The sequence below is a fragment of the Paroedura picta genome, chromosome 7 (assembly GCF_049243985.1).
Source record: "Paroedura picta isolate Pp20150507F chromosome 7, Ppicta_v3.0, whole genome shotgun sequence".
Classification (NCBI taxonomy): Eukaryota; Metazoa; Chordata; class Lepidosauria; order Squamata; family Gekkonidae; genus Paroedura; species Paroedura picta.
The window spans coordinates 3950038-3967643 of NC_135375.1; the positions used below are offsets into that span (position 1 = coordinate 3950038).

The following is a 17606-nucleotide window of genomic DNA, read 5'->3' on the forward strand; positions in this document are numbered from 1 at the left end:
TCACCCAGGGGCCAGCCAGTTCCTCTGCAGGGCCAGCCACAGGGCATAGAGGCCGAGGCCTTCCCCTGATAAGGACCTCAGCCCTCCTGGGTCAGAACTCAGCCGCAGGCCAGAGAGGCCGAGGCCTTCCTCTTGTGTCACCTCCTGACACTGAGATCCAGCAGATGAGAGCTTCTGAAGGTGGAGGTTCTCCTCAGTCACCCTAGCTAGGAGCCATTGATAGACTTGTGTTCCATGAATCTGAATAAGTCCCTTTAAAATCTGTTTATTATAGGGAAGAAATGATGGAACCAGCTGAACTTTGAACCTGCAGCCTACAGAGGGGCATGAGAACATAGTATTATGGAGAACTGCTGTCCCCCACAGCCACCCTGACCCCTCGAGAGCAGCCAGTGGGTCTGCTCTCTCTTCTGTCCCTTCCCCTGCAGAGGCATGGATTCAACTGGGTCACCGTGTTGGTCTGAAGCAGCACAGCAAATCAGAGTCCAGTGGCACCTTTGATAATTTTATTTTTCCTATGTTTTTCTGAACTGCAACTGAATTTGAGGGGACTGATTGGCTCTTTTTACCAAGGAGTTATCATATGGCTGCATTTGGATGTTGTGACAGAGTTTACTAATTTAACAGAATTAACTTTTGCTTTATATTTCCACTGTCATGATGGAAGTGCTTGCAAAAACTCACACCTTGACTAAATCTTTGCTAGTTTTAAAGGTGCCTGACTGGACTCTGATTTGTCCTGCAGAGGGATGTCCACCTGTCTTCTGCACGGATCAGAGCCTTTCAACGGTGACCCCTGAACTCTGGATGAATGCCTCATGGCGCTTCCTGTCTCCTTGTTTCTTTTGGGAGGGAATCTTCTTCCAAGAAGCATTGGGAAAGCAGAGCTTATTTGATTTATCCCGATGGTTTGTATGCCGGTGGCATAAAGTGCTGTTAGGGGGAGGCGGCTTGTTTGCTTGTTCCAGAACCTGCCTTGGAAACTTTGCTGAAAGGGGACACTTACCAGTTCGGAAAGCACGTGTGATTTGGGGATCATCTCCACAGGGGAGCCGAGGGGGTCTTGGCGCAGTGGCAGGACCAGCTGGGAAGATCCTCTGGGAGCTGCTGCCCGTCTGAGCAGACAATGCCGATCCGGAGTGGCCCAGGGTCTCTCTCAGTAGGACGCAGCTCCATGTGGGTTTGTGTTATGACCACACCAAGGCCAACACAACGGCTCCTGTGGCAAAACTATCCAGAGAGCTGCAGAGGGGCAGGTCACGCGATGAACCTCCGCTCTCCCTCCCGAGAGCTCCTCAGGAAGCCTCAGCGGGAATCTCCCCACTTTATCCCACAACAGCCCTTTGAGGTAGGTGAGGCTGGGAGAGGGATGCCCCCTCCCCCCCAGGGATTTGGGCCCCCAAGGCTGCCTAGGCCCTGCCGCAAAGGTTACTGGACCTCTTGACCCTTCTGGGTGGGGGCGGGCCTTGCAGGGCCGGCCTGCTAACCAGGCAGGGTCCGGAATCCGGATTCCCCCTCCCCCTGGCCGGCCAACCCCCCCGTGCAGGGGGGGGGGCTTGCGGGATTTGGAGCGGGGGCAGCCCCTCAAGCGCCGGGCGCCCCCCGTGCGCTTCCCCTCCCGGCCGCTATCAGCCAGCGAGCAGGAGCGCCCCTCGACGGGCGGCCAGCAAGGGCGGGGGGGGGGAGAGGGGGTCCTGCGCCCGGAGCTCCGCCGGCCACTTGTTGCACAAGCCGTGCGGGGCGGAGAGAGGGGAGGGGGAGGGGAAGAGACGGCGCTCCCTCCCTCCCTCCTCGGCGACCCCCGGCGCTCGCTCTCTCGCTCTCCCGCTCGCTCTCTCTCTGGCGGCGTCGCGGGGCGGCGGCGGCTGAGGCGGCGGCATAAATGAGGCTCCCGGGCGTGGGCGGCGGGCGGCCGCTGAGGCGGGGGGAGCGCGGGGCGGGGGGGCGCCGCCCGGGGACGAAGCGCCTCCCCGTCGAGCGGCCCTGAGCGCCCAGCGCGGCCAGCCCAGGTGCGCAGCCCGAGGAGGCGCAGCATGGTGGAGAACGCCGCCCTGGCCGCCAAGGCCGCCCTGGTAAGCGCCCCGACGCCCGCCTCGGGGGAAGAAGGGACGGAGGGAGGGAGGGAGGGAGCGGCGCCCGGGGGCCCGGCCGCGGGGACGGGGCGCGGAAAGGGCTCTCCTGGCTGTCGGGCGAGCGGGGGGGGGGCTTGTTTGGCTCTCCCCGCGAACTTCCCTCGGGGGTCCCCGGAGAGGGGGGGCGGGGGGGACCGCCCTTCCCTTCTCCCTTTTCCCTTCCCCCTTCCCCGGCGGCTGACGGGCGCTTCGTGTCCCCGCCAGGCCGCCTTCTCGTCGTCGCCGTCGCCGTCGCCGTCGGTGCGCGGGGTGGGCTCGGCCGGGGGCCTGCGCCTGGAGGCGGTGATGGAGAACCTGCAGCGGGCGCAGGCGGCGCGCCTCGAGGAGAAGCTGCGCCGGGCGGCGGCCGGGAGCCCCGCAGCAGCAGCGGCAGGAGGAGGAGGAGGCGGCCCGACGGCGCCCCCGCTGGCCCTGCGCCTCTTCCCGGCCGGAGGGCTGCCCTCCTCGGCCCGCGCCCCGCCGCCCCCCGGCCGCCCGGATCGGGGCCCCGCCTCGCACCCCCCGCCGCACGCGTCCGCCGCCGCCGTCGAGGAGGGCCAGCAGGAGGACGACGAGGAGGAGGAGGAAGAGGACGACGACGGAGACGAGGACCGGGGGGAGCCCCGCCACGCGCCCCAGGGCCCCCCCTCGCCCCCGCCGCCGCCCCCCCCGCAGCCGCCCCAGCCGCCCCACGAGTGGACCTACGAGGAGCAGTTCAAGCAGGTAAGGGCGGACTCAGCGGCCCTCGAAGCGGCACCCCTTAGGAAACGCGTCTTAGCCGGGGTTGCCAACCTCCCGTGGGGGCCAGGGGGGACCTCCCGGAATTACAACCGAGCTCCAGAACGAGAATCGGAGATCCCCCTGGTTTGGAGAAACAGGGACGTCATGGCCTCCTGCCTGGCCAAAATGGCCTTTCTTTGCTTGCCCTCTTTGCTTACCCCTTGGGTCCCCCTCCCCATCCTCACCCTCCAAGTCCTCCTGGCCTGCCAGAGGGGGGTCTTGGCCTCCTGCAGGATCCCCCCAGCCCCCCCCCCCCCATCACAGCAAGCCTTTCCTCCGAATGCCTGCCTCTCCACTTCGGACCGGCAGCCCTTCCTCGGTCTCTTCCCCACCCTGGTATTTATCACCTTCCGATTCCCCCCCAGGCCCTCCTGGCCGCCTCTCCCTTGTTGGAGGACACAGAGCAAGAGAGGCCCTTCCGGTTTCCAGACTCTGGCCCTACTCTCTGGGCAGGCCCCGGGCACTAGGATTCCCCAGGGGACGTTGGCATCTGGCCCTTGGCCACGGTCCATTCCCTGCCGTGGCCCAGTGGCGCGAAGCCTCCTGGCTCAGAACCGAATCGGCACCTGCTTGCGCTGTTCCAGTGCCCAGTGCCACCACCCGCTTCCTTCTGGCCTCGGCCCCGCAGATCCCCCCCCCCAGGGTGAAGTTGGGCCTTTCTAGAATCTGGACTCAAATGGGTTATTTATTTCATTTCATTGGCTCTGTTTCTACCCTGACGTTCTCCCCAGAATCTGCTTGCTCCCTTTTTGTCCTCACAACCAGCCTGCGAGGCAGTCCAAGAGAGCAAGAGTCCAGTGGCACCCCAAAGAGCCACATTTGTGGCTGGGGTGTGTGTGTGTGCTCTTTTCTGTGGGTCCAGCAGACTGATGTGGCTGAGAGTGTGAGCCTGGCCCAAAGCCACCGGGAAAACTCCCAAGGCCAAGCCGGAATTCAAGCTTGGGTCTCCCAGCCCCAGGAGGCCTTGGCCTCTTCCCTCAGGGGCAGGCTCCGTGGGGCTGGAAGAAAACCTCCAACTTGTCCGGACTGTCGTCCCCAACATCACTCCAAAAAAGACCATCCCTCGCCTGAGTCCTACCCTCCCTCTGCCTTTCCTGCCGTTTCAAAACACGGATCCTTCTCTTGGCCCCCTTCGCTGGATTCTTCTCTGGGCCGCGGTCTCTCTTCTTTTCAATGGGAAATATTTTAAAACCTGGAGGGGGGGAGGGACACATCCCTACCTCCTTACTATTTTGAAAGGGATTCAAGAGGCTAGTCTTGCAAGGCTGGCATTTGAGGCTCCGCACCCGCTCAGGCCCCCCTCCCCTCCAGCTTCAGGGGTCCCATCCATCTCTCTCTCTCTCTCTCTCTCTCTCTGTCTCTCTCTGTCCCCTCCGCAAGAAGACCTGCTTTGGGTGAATTGGGGGGGGGCATGGAATGACAACGAGACGTAAACACATGTTTTAAAACCGCCCTGAGGTGACTATTTGCAAGGGTGTGGTAATAAAAATACCAAAATAACATTTAAAAATCCCCCAATGAAGAAAAAGTGGGGGTGAATGGCACAGGGTGCCCCCCCCCGAAACCTTTTCTCCTGATGGGACTAGACATGAGCCATGTGAAACGGAAGGACAAAGGTTTTTTTCCGTCGTGTGTGTTTGTGTGTGTTGGGGGAGTGTGAAAATCTTGGAGGCTTCCCCGTGCATGGCCGAACTGTTTTTTATCAGCCCCCCCTCCCCCGTGTGGGGCTTGAGGCGTGTGCAGCCCCACCTTCTCTGATGCTTCCGGCTTCTAGTCCCCCTTCCACTGGCAAGATGAACTTCCTGCCGCTTCACAAGGAACTTTCCCCGCCTGGCCAGATCCACTAGCAGGTTAGACTCCCCCTGTATTTATTTATGCAGTGACAAATTTATATCCTAATATTTATATCCCCCTAATGAAGGGGGCTCAGAAATAAAATCTGCACCCCCTGTTATCAGTAAAGGCTTTGACCTGGAGCGGCTGCAACCCTGTGTCCAGTTCCTTGGTCGTAAATCGCACTGAGGGCCCTAGGATTCCCCTTCCAAGAGAAGGGGTGGGGGCTGGTCACCCTTGCCCCCCTGGCCAGGAGCATCCCCTCCACCCCCCTTCTTTCCCTGGGATCTTCTGTTCTGCTCATCACTAGCCTTGTTCGCATGTTATGGACTTCTTGCATGTTTTCGCATACGCCAGTTTGTAAGTGAGAGCCAGTGCCGTGTTCACTTTGCAAATGAAACCAGGGGCTTAGATGACATATTCAGCTGCAGGCACATTGTCTGTAACATGAAAATTATTTGACGTGGGAAAAATCAAGTGTCTTCTGTGTGCAGGTTGTTACTCATGTTCGGTGTAACTTGTGAACAGGACTTCTGTGTCCTCTAACAAAGAAGAGCTTGGAAGGGAACTCAGGGGCTTCAGGGCCTCGCCCGGGTTGACTCCCCCCCCCGTCTGCCCCCAAGGGGAGGAGGGATGCCCAAACCCAAAGGGCCCCTGAATTGAATCTGGGGGGTGCCCCGTTCACATCTAAAATGGAGCCTGTGCCGAGTGCGAGGGGGCTACAGTGGGAGTGCTTTGGAGAGCTGCAGAACCTTCTCCATCCTGCCATTTCTCTCCGGGGTCTGAGATATTTTCTCGCCTCAAGTCCTGCAAGCATCTCCCTGCACTGACTTCTGCTGCTGCCAGCCGGGTCCAAGCGAGACCCCTGCAGTGGAGGCACAGGCTTGGACCTGGCAGACCCTGGCTCCGGCTAAGGGGGGAAGGCAGACCCCACTTTTGTGGCTGATAGTTGGGGGGCCAGTGGGGTCCCTGCAGGGCCTCAGTGCCCACTGCTCTGTGCCAGCCTGCTTAACCGTCTCCTGATGCTCTTCCCTTGCCCCAGCTGGCACTTGGTGTCTCTGGAGGGAGACGGTACGGCGAGCGGGAACAGCTGCATTGGCAGCTGAAACGGAGCCCCCCACCCTCGCTTGTCACGGAGCTGGGGCCAATTGCCTTGTGGCTGGAGCTTAGTTTTGTTTGTCCACGGAATAAAATGGATCCAGAGTCTGGAGGGGGGGAGGAGGATGGGACACATCAGGAGACCCCAATTCATACCCTTCTCCATCAGCCCCTCCAATATGAATTAGAGAGCAATACAGATTTGTTGATGTGAATCAGACACCCCCCCCCAGTACTTCTTGCCTCCCTTTTGGTTGGCTGTCGATTCTTTATTTCCTTTCTTCCTATCCTGCCTTTCTTCCCACCGGGAGACCCAAAGCAGCTTCTGTCATTCTCCTCTCCTCTATTTCATCTGCACAACAGCCCTGGGAGGCGGGCTAGGCTGAGAACGTGTGGCTGCCTCCAGGCCACCCAGCGAGCAGCCATGCTGAATGGGGATTCGAACCCGGGTCTCCCAGACCCTTTTAACCCCGGTGCCATCCTCACTCTCTGGTGCCCTGAGCAGAAGAAGAAGAAGAAGGATGAACCTGTTTCTCAGTGCGGATGCAGCCCCTCTGCAGGGCCCGCTTTGTGCTTGGTTTTGGAGGGCCCCGGAGCTCCCCCGCCTTTCCCTGGCAGTCTTGGGGCTCCCAGGGTTTGGCCCCATGTGAAGGGTTTTGCTCTTGGGAGACCCTTTGGGAATGCTGCCCAGGCTGGGAAATGTTCCTATACGGTCCCTGGGGTTTGGTGTTGGTGGACTCTGACCTTGAAGCCTTATATGAAATCAGTGGGGCTGAACAGTGGGAGGGGGGGGCGCGGTGGGTGTGGGCAAGGCGGACTTTGGAAGCTGACTGCGTTTCTCTGGGGGTCAGCAGGGATTGCATCGGGTTCTCCGGCGTGTGGCACCCACCAGATGTCTCGTGCTTTGCCCGTCAGGATTGGTGCTTGACCTCCCTGCTGTCTTTGGGTCCTTCCCGTCTCTCTGGGGGCTATTTTCTTGGGGGACTTGACCCCATCTTTGCACGTTCCCCCCCCTTTTCCTCCTCTGTTTCCTGGCAGAGTCGCTTCTTATCTACTGATCTAAAGTCACTTGGATGTCCTACGCAGAGATCACTTCCACGCAGGGAGAAGTGGGGTGCAAGAGGTGGGGTGAAATAAAACTAGATCTGAGTCTGGCGGCCCCACCTTGGTGGTCTTCAAGGTGCCCCTGACTCAAGCATTGTTCCGTGGCTTCAAACCAGTGCGGTGACCCACCTGAGTCCTGCAATCAAGCGGGGGGCAATAATCTCCCCCTTAATTTGGGCCATGTTGGCAGGCGAAAGCCCGTCCCCCTCGCCCCAGGCTCTCTTACTTGCTGTGGACAAAAGCTGACATCTGGCTGGGAAGTCAATGGGGGATGAAGGGTTAACCTTTCTTCTTCTCCCCCCCCCGCCCCCCAGTGCTGAGGCCCCGATCCAAAGCCCAGCCCTAGCCCATACCTTCCGCAGGAGATCTTGCTCAAAGCATCATGCGCTGCTCCTGCTGTGGCCTGCCGGAAATCCAAAACCAGCAGAGAGAACAAACAAACACGCCCCTCTTGAGGCTTGAGGAAAAAACCTTACATCAGGGGTAGTCAAACTGCGGCCCTCCAGATGTCCATGGACTACAATTCCCAGAAGCCCCTGCCAGCATTTGCTGGCAGGGGCTTCTGGGAATTGTAGTCCATGGACATCTGGAGGGCCGCAGTTTGACTACCCCTGCCTTACATGGAACCCCCAACATCCCCTACCTTGCATTCCACTTGGAGGTTTATTGCAGAGGAGAATCTGTGAGTGGGGAATGATCAACCTTTTCCCCACCCCTGGATTCCCTTGTGTGCAGCAGGGGGGTGGGTTGGGGGAGAGGGGTTCTTAAATGCAGCATTTGGGGGTTGAGTCCAGGATGTTTTGGAGGGGGATCCCTGTTATCTTTGGGCCAAACCCGACAAGATGCTGGTTGGGTGGGAGCCCCACGGGAAATCCCGGGTTGGGGACCCCGCAAAAGGAAGATCTGGATTTCTGTCTGCACATCAATTTTAGGGGGGGGGGTGCTTGCTTGGTTCAAAGCAGATAGAGGTGGGGACTTTGTGCCAGGGCAAAGACCTCGCCTTGCAAAGGGGCTTTGATGTGCTGCATGTGTTGGAGGTGGGGTCTTGTTGGAGTTGTCTGAATTTTCGTCCTGCAGTTACGCAGAGGTGCATCTGAATTGCTTTTCTCAGATTTGGGAGGTTGGCTACGGAGAGCCAAAAGGGTCCGAGAAAGAGCCAGGCATATTGGTCAAGGGGGTCAAGAGGCAGGGTTCCGTCCTCCATTCTCCCCTACCCCTATTTCTCCCAAATGTGTTGAGGGAGCCTTTTGCTCCTGGACTCTCCCTTTGGGGTGCCTGGACTACGTGAATCAAGAGGGGCGGCCCTGGGAGTCTGTTTGCAGCAAGAGAAAAGAGGAAATGTCCAGGAGCACCTGAAAGGCTTACGAGATTTGTGGCGGGGTGCGGAACTTTGGTGAGTCAACCACACCAAGCTCATATGGGGAGGGGTGATATAGAAATATAGCAACAACAACTTCAGATTGGGCCCTGGATTAATTACATGAATCAGAGATGTGGGGTGTGGGGGGTCTGCTGGTGGGGGGCCAACTCCTGCCCTGCCACTGGGGCTTGCTCTAGATGCGGCCGACTCAATTCTGGAGAATCCACATGCTTTAGTCCCACACCCCAGCTTGGTGTCGGCGTGAACAGCAGCAGCTTCTGTTTGGAGAGCCGGGTTAGATTGCCCCCTCCTCCTCCACATGCAGCCAGCTGGGGGACCTTGGGCTTGTCACAGCCCTGTTAGAAGCTGTTCTCACAGAGATGTTCTGTCAGAGCTCTCTCAGCCTCATGAACCTCACCGGGTGTTTGTTATGGGGTGCTTTGAGACTCTTTGGTAGTGAAGAGCAAGGTATAAAAACACATCTTTTCTGCTTGGCTGTGTACTTGCCCTCCGGAGAAGCATGGCTCGTAATTTCCAAAGCCATGATGCTGAGACGCAGCCAGGTCCCCCCCCCCCCGGTGGGTTCTCCAGACAGGAGGTGCTTGGTGAGGGGAGTGGAATATAAATTCCTGAGACCTCCAGGCTGCTGGTTCTGAAGCTCATGGATGAGATCTAAGCCGGGTGGCCGTAGAGTTGTTCATGCTTTCTCCTGCCTTTGCAGGCTCTCAGGGTGGGGGTGGGGGGATTCCGGTTCATTCTCTCTACAACTCGGCCGGCCTTTCAGAGGATAACCGTGTGGGTCTGCAGAGGTGGGCCTAGAGTCCCCTTTGGTTGCAGGATACTCCCGACTACCTGCCCACCCACAGTGACCCCAATTCCATGCCTAGATGATGCCCCCCCCCCCCCCCCCAACTGGAATCCCTGGCCAGTCTGGCCTGGAAGAAATTCACCTCCCAATCGCAAATTGGCGATCGGCGTTTCCCTGGGCATGCAAGAAAGGGCCCCAGGAGCCAAGCACGGACACAGCCCCTCCTGCCCACCCACTCGCCATCTGCCTGAGTTCACAGAGTCAATCTTGCCTCCGTTGCGAATGTTCTTGCCCCCCCAGCATTTCCCCCTGGCTTTAGTTGAGTTGATTAGAAGATGCATGGTGCCTTGGCCTCCCTGACAAGCCTTCTCCCACCTTCTAAGTGGGATATGAAGACGCAGAGACGTCCGTTCCTATTCATGTCTAATGAAGTGAGCGTTGGACCTTTTGTCGGTCTCTAAAAGGCTGCTGGACTCGGGTCTAGCCATGAAGCAGGTGCAGCTGGAGGGGGGGGCTCCCAATAAGGCCCCTTGTTAAGCAGAGACTTTTACCACTCTAGTTTGAGTCCAGGAGCCCCTTTAAGTTTCATGCAAGATGAGAGAGCTGGAGAAGCCTGCATGGCACGGAGGCTTGTCCTGGAAGAGGTGCTTTCTGTCTGGTGGGGGAGGACAATTCCTTGAGCCTGTGCAAAATCTCCCCCTTACTTTAGTTACAGAAATAGGTGTGGGGCTTTCTGAGTTTGCGCCTTGGTGCCTGCCCAACTCCCAGTCCTCAGGCTGAGGACAGCCACAACTGAAGATCTGTGACTCCCTCCCGTGCCTTTGGGGGTCCGTGGCTGGAATCATTCGGCCAGCCCCCTGGGGGTCTCCCTCCCTCCCCTCCTCCCTTGCCGGGGGGGGGGGCTGCTCACCGAAGCCCAGCCACGGGCCAGGGAGGGCTTGTTCGGTAAATATTTAATAAGGAGGGAAGTGGCTTTTCCATTTGCCCCCCTCTTTCTCCCTCTGACCTTTAACCTCTCGACCTCAGCACATAAATCAGCCCTCCCCTCCCCACCCCTCCAGTGAGGCCCGGCTACCCAGACCCAGTTTTGTTAGGAAATGGAGATGCTGCCGGGGGCGGGGGTAGGGGGGCAGTTTGAGCGCCCCTGGATGCCTCTCCCGAGCGCCTTATAGGATCGGCTTCATGGCAGAAGCTGAGCAGGGGGGCCCTGGTTAGTCCCTGGGGGAGAGACCCCCTTCCCCCTCCCCGGAAGTCCAGGGGTGCTCTGCAGAGGCAGGGAATGTCAGGCCACCTTTGCATGACTGTCACCCTGACCTGGATGGCTCAGCCTAGCCTGATCTCGACAGATTTCAGAAGCTGAGCAGGGCCAGCGCTGGTTAGTCCGTGGAGGGGAGACCCCCAAGGAGGTCTGAGGGGCAGGCCTTGGCAAAACCACCTCTGAACACCTCTTGCCTGGAAAACCCCACAGGCTGCCAGAATTCAGCTCTGCCTTGAGGGAAAACAAAACTTGCTTAGGAGGATTGGAAAGAAAAGGTCTACAGCAAACACCCCCTCCCCACAATGGAGTACATCCGGTGCCCCCCACCCTCCGTGCATTTCTCTGAACAGGAAACTCGAGGGTAGGGCTGCCAGCTCCCGGGTGGGCCCTCTGGAATGACCAGCCACCTCCAGACGACAGAGACCAGTTCCCCTGGAGAAAGGGGCTGCTTTGGAGGGGGACGGAGGGGTGCCAGTTTCCAGGTGGGGCCTGGGGACCCCCTGGAATTCCCAGCCTGGAGTTGGCAGCCCTCGGAGGAACATGCTGAGGGCCGGAGTGGGATGGCGAGGGTGTGCACCCCCCCCCCCACAGGCATTCTCTGAATGGGGGCTTTTAGAAATACCAGCTGGCCACTGTCTCTTGTAGCTGTTCTGAGTGAGGGTCGGATCAGCTACTTCCGTGAACATTCTTGGTGCATTAAAAGGCTGCAGAGTCGACTTTTGGGTTGGGCCTAGAAAATATCCCCCCTCTCTTTGCCTCCTTTCTGTAGGGATGCATGTGCCCTGAACCCGAAGATCTAGGCAGAGGTACCGTTCTGCCTCCCTGCCCCCCCTCCGCCCTCCCAGTTGGTTGTGGAGCCTGTGGGTGACCCTCTGAAGCGGTCCTATCGGCAGGCTACCTAGCTGCAAGTGGAGGCAAAAAGCCTTCCCATTTTCATTGGCCCTCCCCAAATACGCTGGTGGCAGGTAATGAATGTGCTTTGTACATGCTCTGAGGAACTCTTTGTCTTCCCAAGTGGTTTTGGGGCTAAAGCCCTGCAATCCACAGCTTGTGCTGCTGCCCCATATGCATGTGCAGAAAGGTCCGGTCTCAGGAGCTGGAATGACCAGATTTGCGATGGGGCACAGGTGCGGGTATGCGCATGGGTGCGCACCTGTGCTGCCAAGCCATCGTTTACCATTGAGCGATCCTTGCCAAAGTGCCGACCAGACCAGGCGGGATCCTTGGAGGTGTCGGCACGCTCTCTCACTGACCTTTCTGCTTGCGGGTGGTGCCACCCACCTCTCGTTTGTCCAGGCTTGATCACTGACTGAGCGAGAAGGAGATTGCTCCGCAGGGACCGGTCCTGTGCAAAGCATGTTTGCAGGCGGTATCCCTCCGCAGCCTCGGCCCAGTGAGGCCCCCCCACCTCCCGCTCCAGTGGCCTTTGCGCTGTTTGCAGAAGGAAGCCGATATTTATAGAGGGGCCGGACGTCAGGTAGGGGAGGCAGGGATCAGGGGTGTGAATTGGGCTTCAAGGATGGACGGAGGCTTGTGGGGAAGAGTTTGGCTGCCTGGGGAAAGGCTGCTGGAGCAAGGGCGTTTCTGCAGCACAAAAGTAATGCAGTGCCTTTGGGGGAATTGCCTGTGGTCCCAAACGACAGCACTGTCTTCCCTTTCTTGTTGTTGTTGTTAGGTGCGCAGTCGTGTCCGACCCATCGCGACCCCATGGACAATGATCCTCCAGGCCTTCCTGTCCTCTACCATTCCCCGGAGTCCATTTAAGTTTGCACCGACTGCTTCAGTGACTCCATCCAGCCACCTCATTCTCTGTCGTCCCCTTCTTCTTTTGCCCTCAATCGCTCCCAGCATTAGGCTCTTCTCCACAGAGTCCTTCCTTCTCATGAGGTGGCCAAAGTATTTGAGTTTCATCAAAACTTCCCTTTCTACCAAAGTCATTTTTCCTTCACCAGAACCTTGCGAGGTAGGCCATGCTGAGGAACAGAGGCTCTCCAATCGTTATCCCAGGAGCTTAACGGCTGTGGTGGGGGTGGGGTGGGATTCGAACCTATCTAGCATATCTAGTGCTAACCATTCTGGAGCTCTCCCTCCTTCTATAAAATGCCATGGTTTTTGCAGAATGTTAACCATTCCATTACACATCACCTTAGATTCTTTACTCTGCTGGTTTTTATTATTACTAATAATAATAGGGCCTTCCGCTCTGCAGCTGACAATTTACTGTTCATTCCTGGCCCCAGAGAAGCACGCCTGGCCTCAACTGGGGCCAGGGCCTTTTCGGTCCTGGCCCCGACCGGGTGGAACAAGCTCCCGGGAGAGCTGCAGGCCCTGCGGGATCTTTCATCCTTCCGCAGGGCCTGTAAGACGGAGCTCTTCCGCCAGGTCTACGGTTGAGGCTGGGGCAGTATGGAAGATTGCGGGGGCCCCCCTGGTGTAAAGCAGCAACCTGGGTTATCTTGTTCCTCCTTCCTCTTCCCCCTAGAGGTAGGGGCGGTTGGGGGGGGGGGAAAGGTGTTCCGCCATGTTGTCTGTTTTATTGTAGTTCATTTATTTTGTGTCCATTTTAATGGGGGGTTTAATGATTTTTTTAACTGGACGTCTTATAACCCACCACGAGCCGGCTTTGGGTGTGGCAGGTAATAATAATAATATTAATTTGTGGCCATCAACGCACTGCTAATTTACAAGCACCCCTTTGGATTTTTGAGGCAAGAGAAATGCAGAGGTGGCTGGCCACGGCCTGTGGCCTCCCATCCAAGTACTGATTATTTATTGTATGCCCTGTTTGAACAGTGTAACCAGGAGATCTGTCTGGCAACCAGGCAAGGCATGTTTGGAGATGGTTTGCCATTTCCTGCCTCTGCATGGTGACCCCTACTGTTTCTTGGAGGAACTGCCACCCAAAGCCTTAGAGGTCTCCCATCCAACTACTGGCCAGGATCTGTCTGGCTTAGCTTCCCAGACTGGATGGGAACGGGCTTACCTGGCCTACCCAGATTGGGGCGTGACCCTGACAGGGCATCCCTTTTCCCGGAGAATGATAGTCAGCACCACCTGCAGGTCCCCAGCCTCAGTTCTGCAAGCGATGGGCCCGGATTTCCCCCCCCCTCCCTCCACGCTCCAGACACTGCAAGGGAAAATGTAGCAGAATTTCTACTCAGCTGTGGGTTTAATGTTCGGAAAGGTTTTTTGGGGTTTTGTAGACGATATCTTAGAAATGGTGGTTATTTCATCTTAGAGTGCTGCTGTCCAGCGTCAAACTGGAGAAACAGAGGAGCACAGACGTCAGGCTGAGCTTGGCCTCCGTTTCAGGTCCCCGGCAGAACCGCTCAGTTCCTTTTGGGGGGGTCCAGGTTCGGCTTGACACTCTGCCATTAACAAGGATAGGAGCTGGCTGTTGAGCCATTTGTGCATTTAGTTTCCTTGCGCATGGCAAGTCTCCCTTGTCTGTTTCCTCCCAGAAGGACTTCTCTGTTCCCTGGGCATGTGCAGAGTGTGACTTGTGATTTAAACGGCTGATGTTTTGTACTACCGGACTGAGTCTGGCTTTCTGGGGCTATAGCAGGGCTCAGCTTTTAGGTGCCAGATTTCAAAGTGACGGATGCGTGCATGAGGGTGTTGGAAGGCGTGGATTTCCCCTTGCTTTGCAGTTTGAAAGTGGGAGGCTGGCCTTGAGACAAAGCCCGAGGAATGCTTTCCCCAGGGGGCATCCATTTCTTTGAGACTTACTGAAATTTGCAGTGTCTCTGGGAATGGAGCCCCCGAACTCATTCAGCTGCCAGCAGGTTCCCCCAACTTCAGGGTGGCTTGGAAGAAGGACGAGATGGGAGCTTCTGTCCTGGCCCTCTCCAGATATGGGGGCTCTTCTCTCTGGGTCCAGGCTCAGTGCAGAGTTTCTTGTTTGGTCTGGGAGTTACAGTGCTGCTGGGGACCCAACCGGTTCTCTTCCTCTCTGTATCACAAAACTGGGGGGAAAGAAACGCCCACCCAGGCAGGGAAAACCCAAAAGGCTGAGAACACAAAACCCAGGGAAGAAGGGGTCTGGTGCAACACGTCAATAAACAGATGCCCAAAACAGAACGCCAGTCCTTTAATGTGTGAACAAATCTGAAACGGGAAACAAATGTCCATGTATCATGATCCACAATGCCGGGTAGAATAAAAGGATGCCAAGCGCATTTTGGCGCAACGCCTTTGTAACCAGAAGTGGCTCACTCAGATCTCACTCACACCAAGAACAGCGAAACGGATCACGAGAACCGGCAAGGCACCTGAATGAAGCACTCAGAGCACATGAGGAGGTCCTTATACAGGATCAGGCCTCCGTTATTTCCGCAGCTCTCTCTGGTCTGAGTGACAGCATCTTAAAATGTGCGGGACTGCCCTCCGACATCATGTCAAACAAAGGCAAACAGAATGATGGGGCAAAGAAAAGCAGTCTTTCTCCAGGCACATCTTGAGTAGGCATGTGGTGGTCATACCCAAATAGGAATTTGTGCAGATATGCCATTTGTCACCTTTGGAAAGTTTCCAGCAGCCTGCTTAGCTTGAACACTCCCCTCCTCCTCCCTCAAGTACCGAATCAGACCCTTGGTACATCAAGGGCAGTTTTGCAGACTCAGACTGTCAGCCGCTCTCAGGTCTTCCCCATCCCCTCCCGCCTGGTCCTTTCCACTAGAGATGCCAGGGATCGAACCGGGGACCTCCTGCATGCCAAGCGGAGGCTCTGCCCCTGAGCCACAGCCCCTCCCTTCCAGAGCAGGTGTCTGCCAGCCGTGAATAAGCTTGCCCGGTTTCTCCGTGGCGTCTGACGGATCGCCTCCTGTTTTGCTTCTCTTTCCTGCATCATCGGCAGTGCAGCTAGCCTGAAGGCAAATTATTTTTACCGGCTTAATGGCAGTGTGGGGGTTGTGCTCCAGGAATTTCGGGGCCAGGACTTGGCAACCCTGGTGCCAAAGTGGCCGATCCAGGATCCCCAAAGTGTTGTTCAGAAAAGAGCCGGAGTCCAGGAACACCTTAAAGCAGGGTTAGTCAACCTGTGGTCCTCCAGATGTTCATGGACTACAATTCCCACGAGCCCCTGCCAGCAAATGCTGGCAGGGGCTCATGGGAATTGTAGTCCATGAACATCTGGAGGACCACGGGTTGACTAACCCTGCCTTAAAGGACGGCAGAGTTCGTGGCCGGGGAGGAGCTGGCATGAGTCACTTCTTCAGAGACCGCGAGAATAAGAGAGATTCAAGTGGCCTGAAGCAGCACAACAAAAACGGAGTCCAATCAGGTAAGACCAGCCAAGATCCATTTGAGGCATGCGCTTTCATGTGCAAGCACTCTTCCTCCGACAAAATGGAACATGGATCATGAGAGTACAGATACACAGAAAATATACCTGTACTCTCATGATCCATGTTCCATTTTGTCGGAGGAAGTGTGCCTGCGCATGACAGCGCATGCTTCGAATGAACCTTGCTTGCTCTTAAAGGTGCCTGATTGGACTCCGTGTTTGTTGAGTGGAGCGAGAATCCCACTGCCCTTCTGTCTCAAGGTGGACGGACTCCCTTTCCGTTTGGCTGAAGGTTTTGCCTCCCACGGGGACGGATCAAGGTGAGTCTGGCTGTAGCCGTAGAAAAGAGCCAGAGTGCAGTGGCACCATAACGACTGACACACTGTGGGGCGAGGGAGGGGCTGTCGTGTGCACCGTACCTGGAGCTGGCACTACGCCTCTTGCTGGCACCGGATGTGCGCTTCCCAATTTCAGAAATGCCGCATCCCTTTGCAGGGCATTTGCTTGCTGTGCTCCGTGTCGGTGTCCCTTGCTGGCCGGCCTCCTCTGTCCCTTGCCAGCCCCCCCCCCCCCCCGCAAGCCCCAGCTTGTTTTCATCCCTCTCCCAGAATGAGACTGGCTCTTTGCAGAAGTGTCTCCTGCTGTCTAACGTGGACCTTAGTGATCCCCCACCCTGGCAAGTGCCTAGGGGAAAGGGGGAGTTGTGAGTACCTGTGTGCATGCGTGTGTTTGTGTGTGTGTGTGTGTGTGGGGGTGTTCCTCTTCCTCCCCCAGCCCCTCCTTTCCCCCTTTAATCCAGGTGCGCTGACCCATCTCCAGGGCTGGTAATGAGAGACTCGGATTGCATTCCATCCCTGGGAGGGGTGGGGAGGTGGGGGCCTTCGCTGTGGGGCAGGGCAGCTGCTGCCAGGCCTGGTTGGGGGAACGTTCCCTCCCGGAGGCCCAGCCGCCGGTGGGAGAAAGGGGGCCGTCTCCCACCTTCCAGTTCCATCTGCAAGGGAGACTTCAGCCTTAGAGCAGAACTTCCTTTTGGAATGCCAAATGCAGCCCTTGAACAGATGGGAAAGGCCTCGGTCTGCCAATGGGGTTGCCAACCGTGGGAATTGGGGACAGAGCCGGAGGAGGGCAGAATTTGGGGAAGGGTCCTCGGTGGGGTGTAATGGCATAGAAGCCTCCCTCCCAAGCAGCCAACCCCCCACCCCCTGGGGAGCTGGTCTCTGTCGCCTGGGGATCAGGTGGGATGCCAGGAGTTCTCCAGACCACCCCTGGAGGTTGGCAACTCTATCGCTTGAAGCTGCCTGTGCCATTAGGACAGACTTTTCCAAGCAGGGTTTCCTGATCATCCTGGAAGGGTTTCCAGAATGGGTGGGAGCTAATTTATATATATATGTATTAACATTTGTTAAACATTGATCAGGTGATCCACCCATCCACTTGCGAAATCCAGTGAGGGTCCTGGAGGGGGTGGGGAGGGGAGGGGCCATGGGAGGGCGTGTCTTCAACTCTGCTTCCCAACCACATTCTGCAGGATCAGAGCCTGGAGAATATTTCAGGGGTTTCCCAATGGTCAAAAAGTTGAGCAAGGCCGCATTAGGGGAGCTAGTCTCTGTGGTCTGGAGATTGGGTGTCATTCTGGGAGCCCCCCCCCAGGCCCTCCCTGGCGGCTGGCAAACCTAGTGTGTTTATGGGCAGGAGGCAGAGTGCCCTGGCTGCTTTGCTGCCAGGAATATGCACACTGCACATGCTCAGGGACATCCTCACTTTCTTAAGAGTTGCAGGACTGCCCTGGCTTCCAGTGAGATTCTGGCAAGGAATTCTCACCTCGGATTGTCCCTCTGCTGACTCCAGGGTGACGCTTGCTTTCCCCCAAAGGAGACCTTTCACCTTGCAAAGCAGAGCTGTCGGGCTCCTTGTTTCCAGTAACCCCGGAGGACTATTGTTGTCGGACTATTGTTGTCTCTCGTCTGCGT

The 17606-nt window shown here is 57.2% G+C and overlaps 1 protein-coding gene across 2 annotated transcripts in view; it reads left to right on the forward strand.

Annotated features, from left to right (window-relative positions):
• Positions 1 to 1780: 1780 nt before the first annotated feature.
• Positions 1781 to 17606, forward strand: part of ARID3C (AT-rich interaction domain 3C) — a 67638-nt gene continuing 51812 nt past the window's right edge. Inside the window, exons 1-2 of one of the 2 annotated variants that reach the window (XM_077346593.1) lie at positions 1781 to 2072; positions 2337 to 2834. In XM_077346593.1, coding sequence (XP_077202708.1) covers positions 2034 to 2072; positions 2337 to 2834 — 537 coding nt within the window. In that variant the 5' untranslated portion in view covers positions 1781 to 2033. The remainder of the gene's footprint in view (positions 2073 to 2336; positions 2835 to 17606) is intronic. The other variant, XM_077346592.1, reaches the window with a different exon arrangement.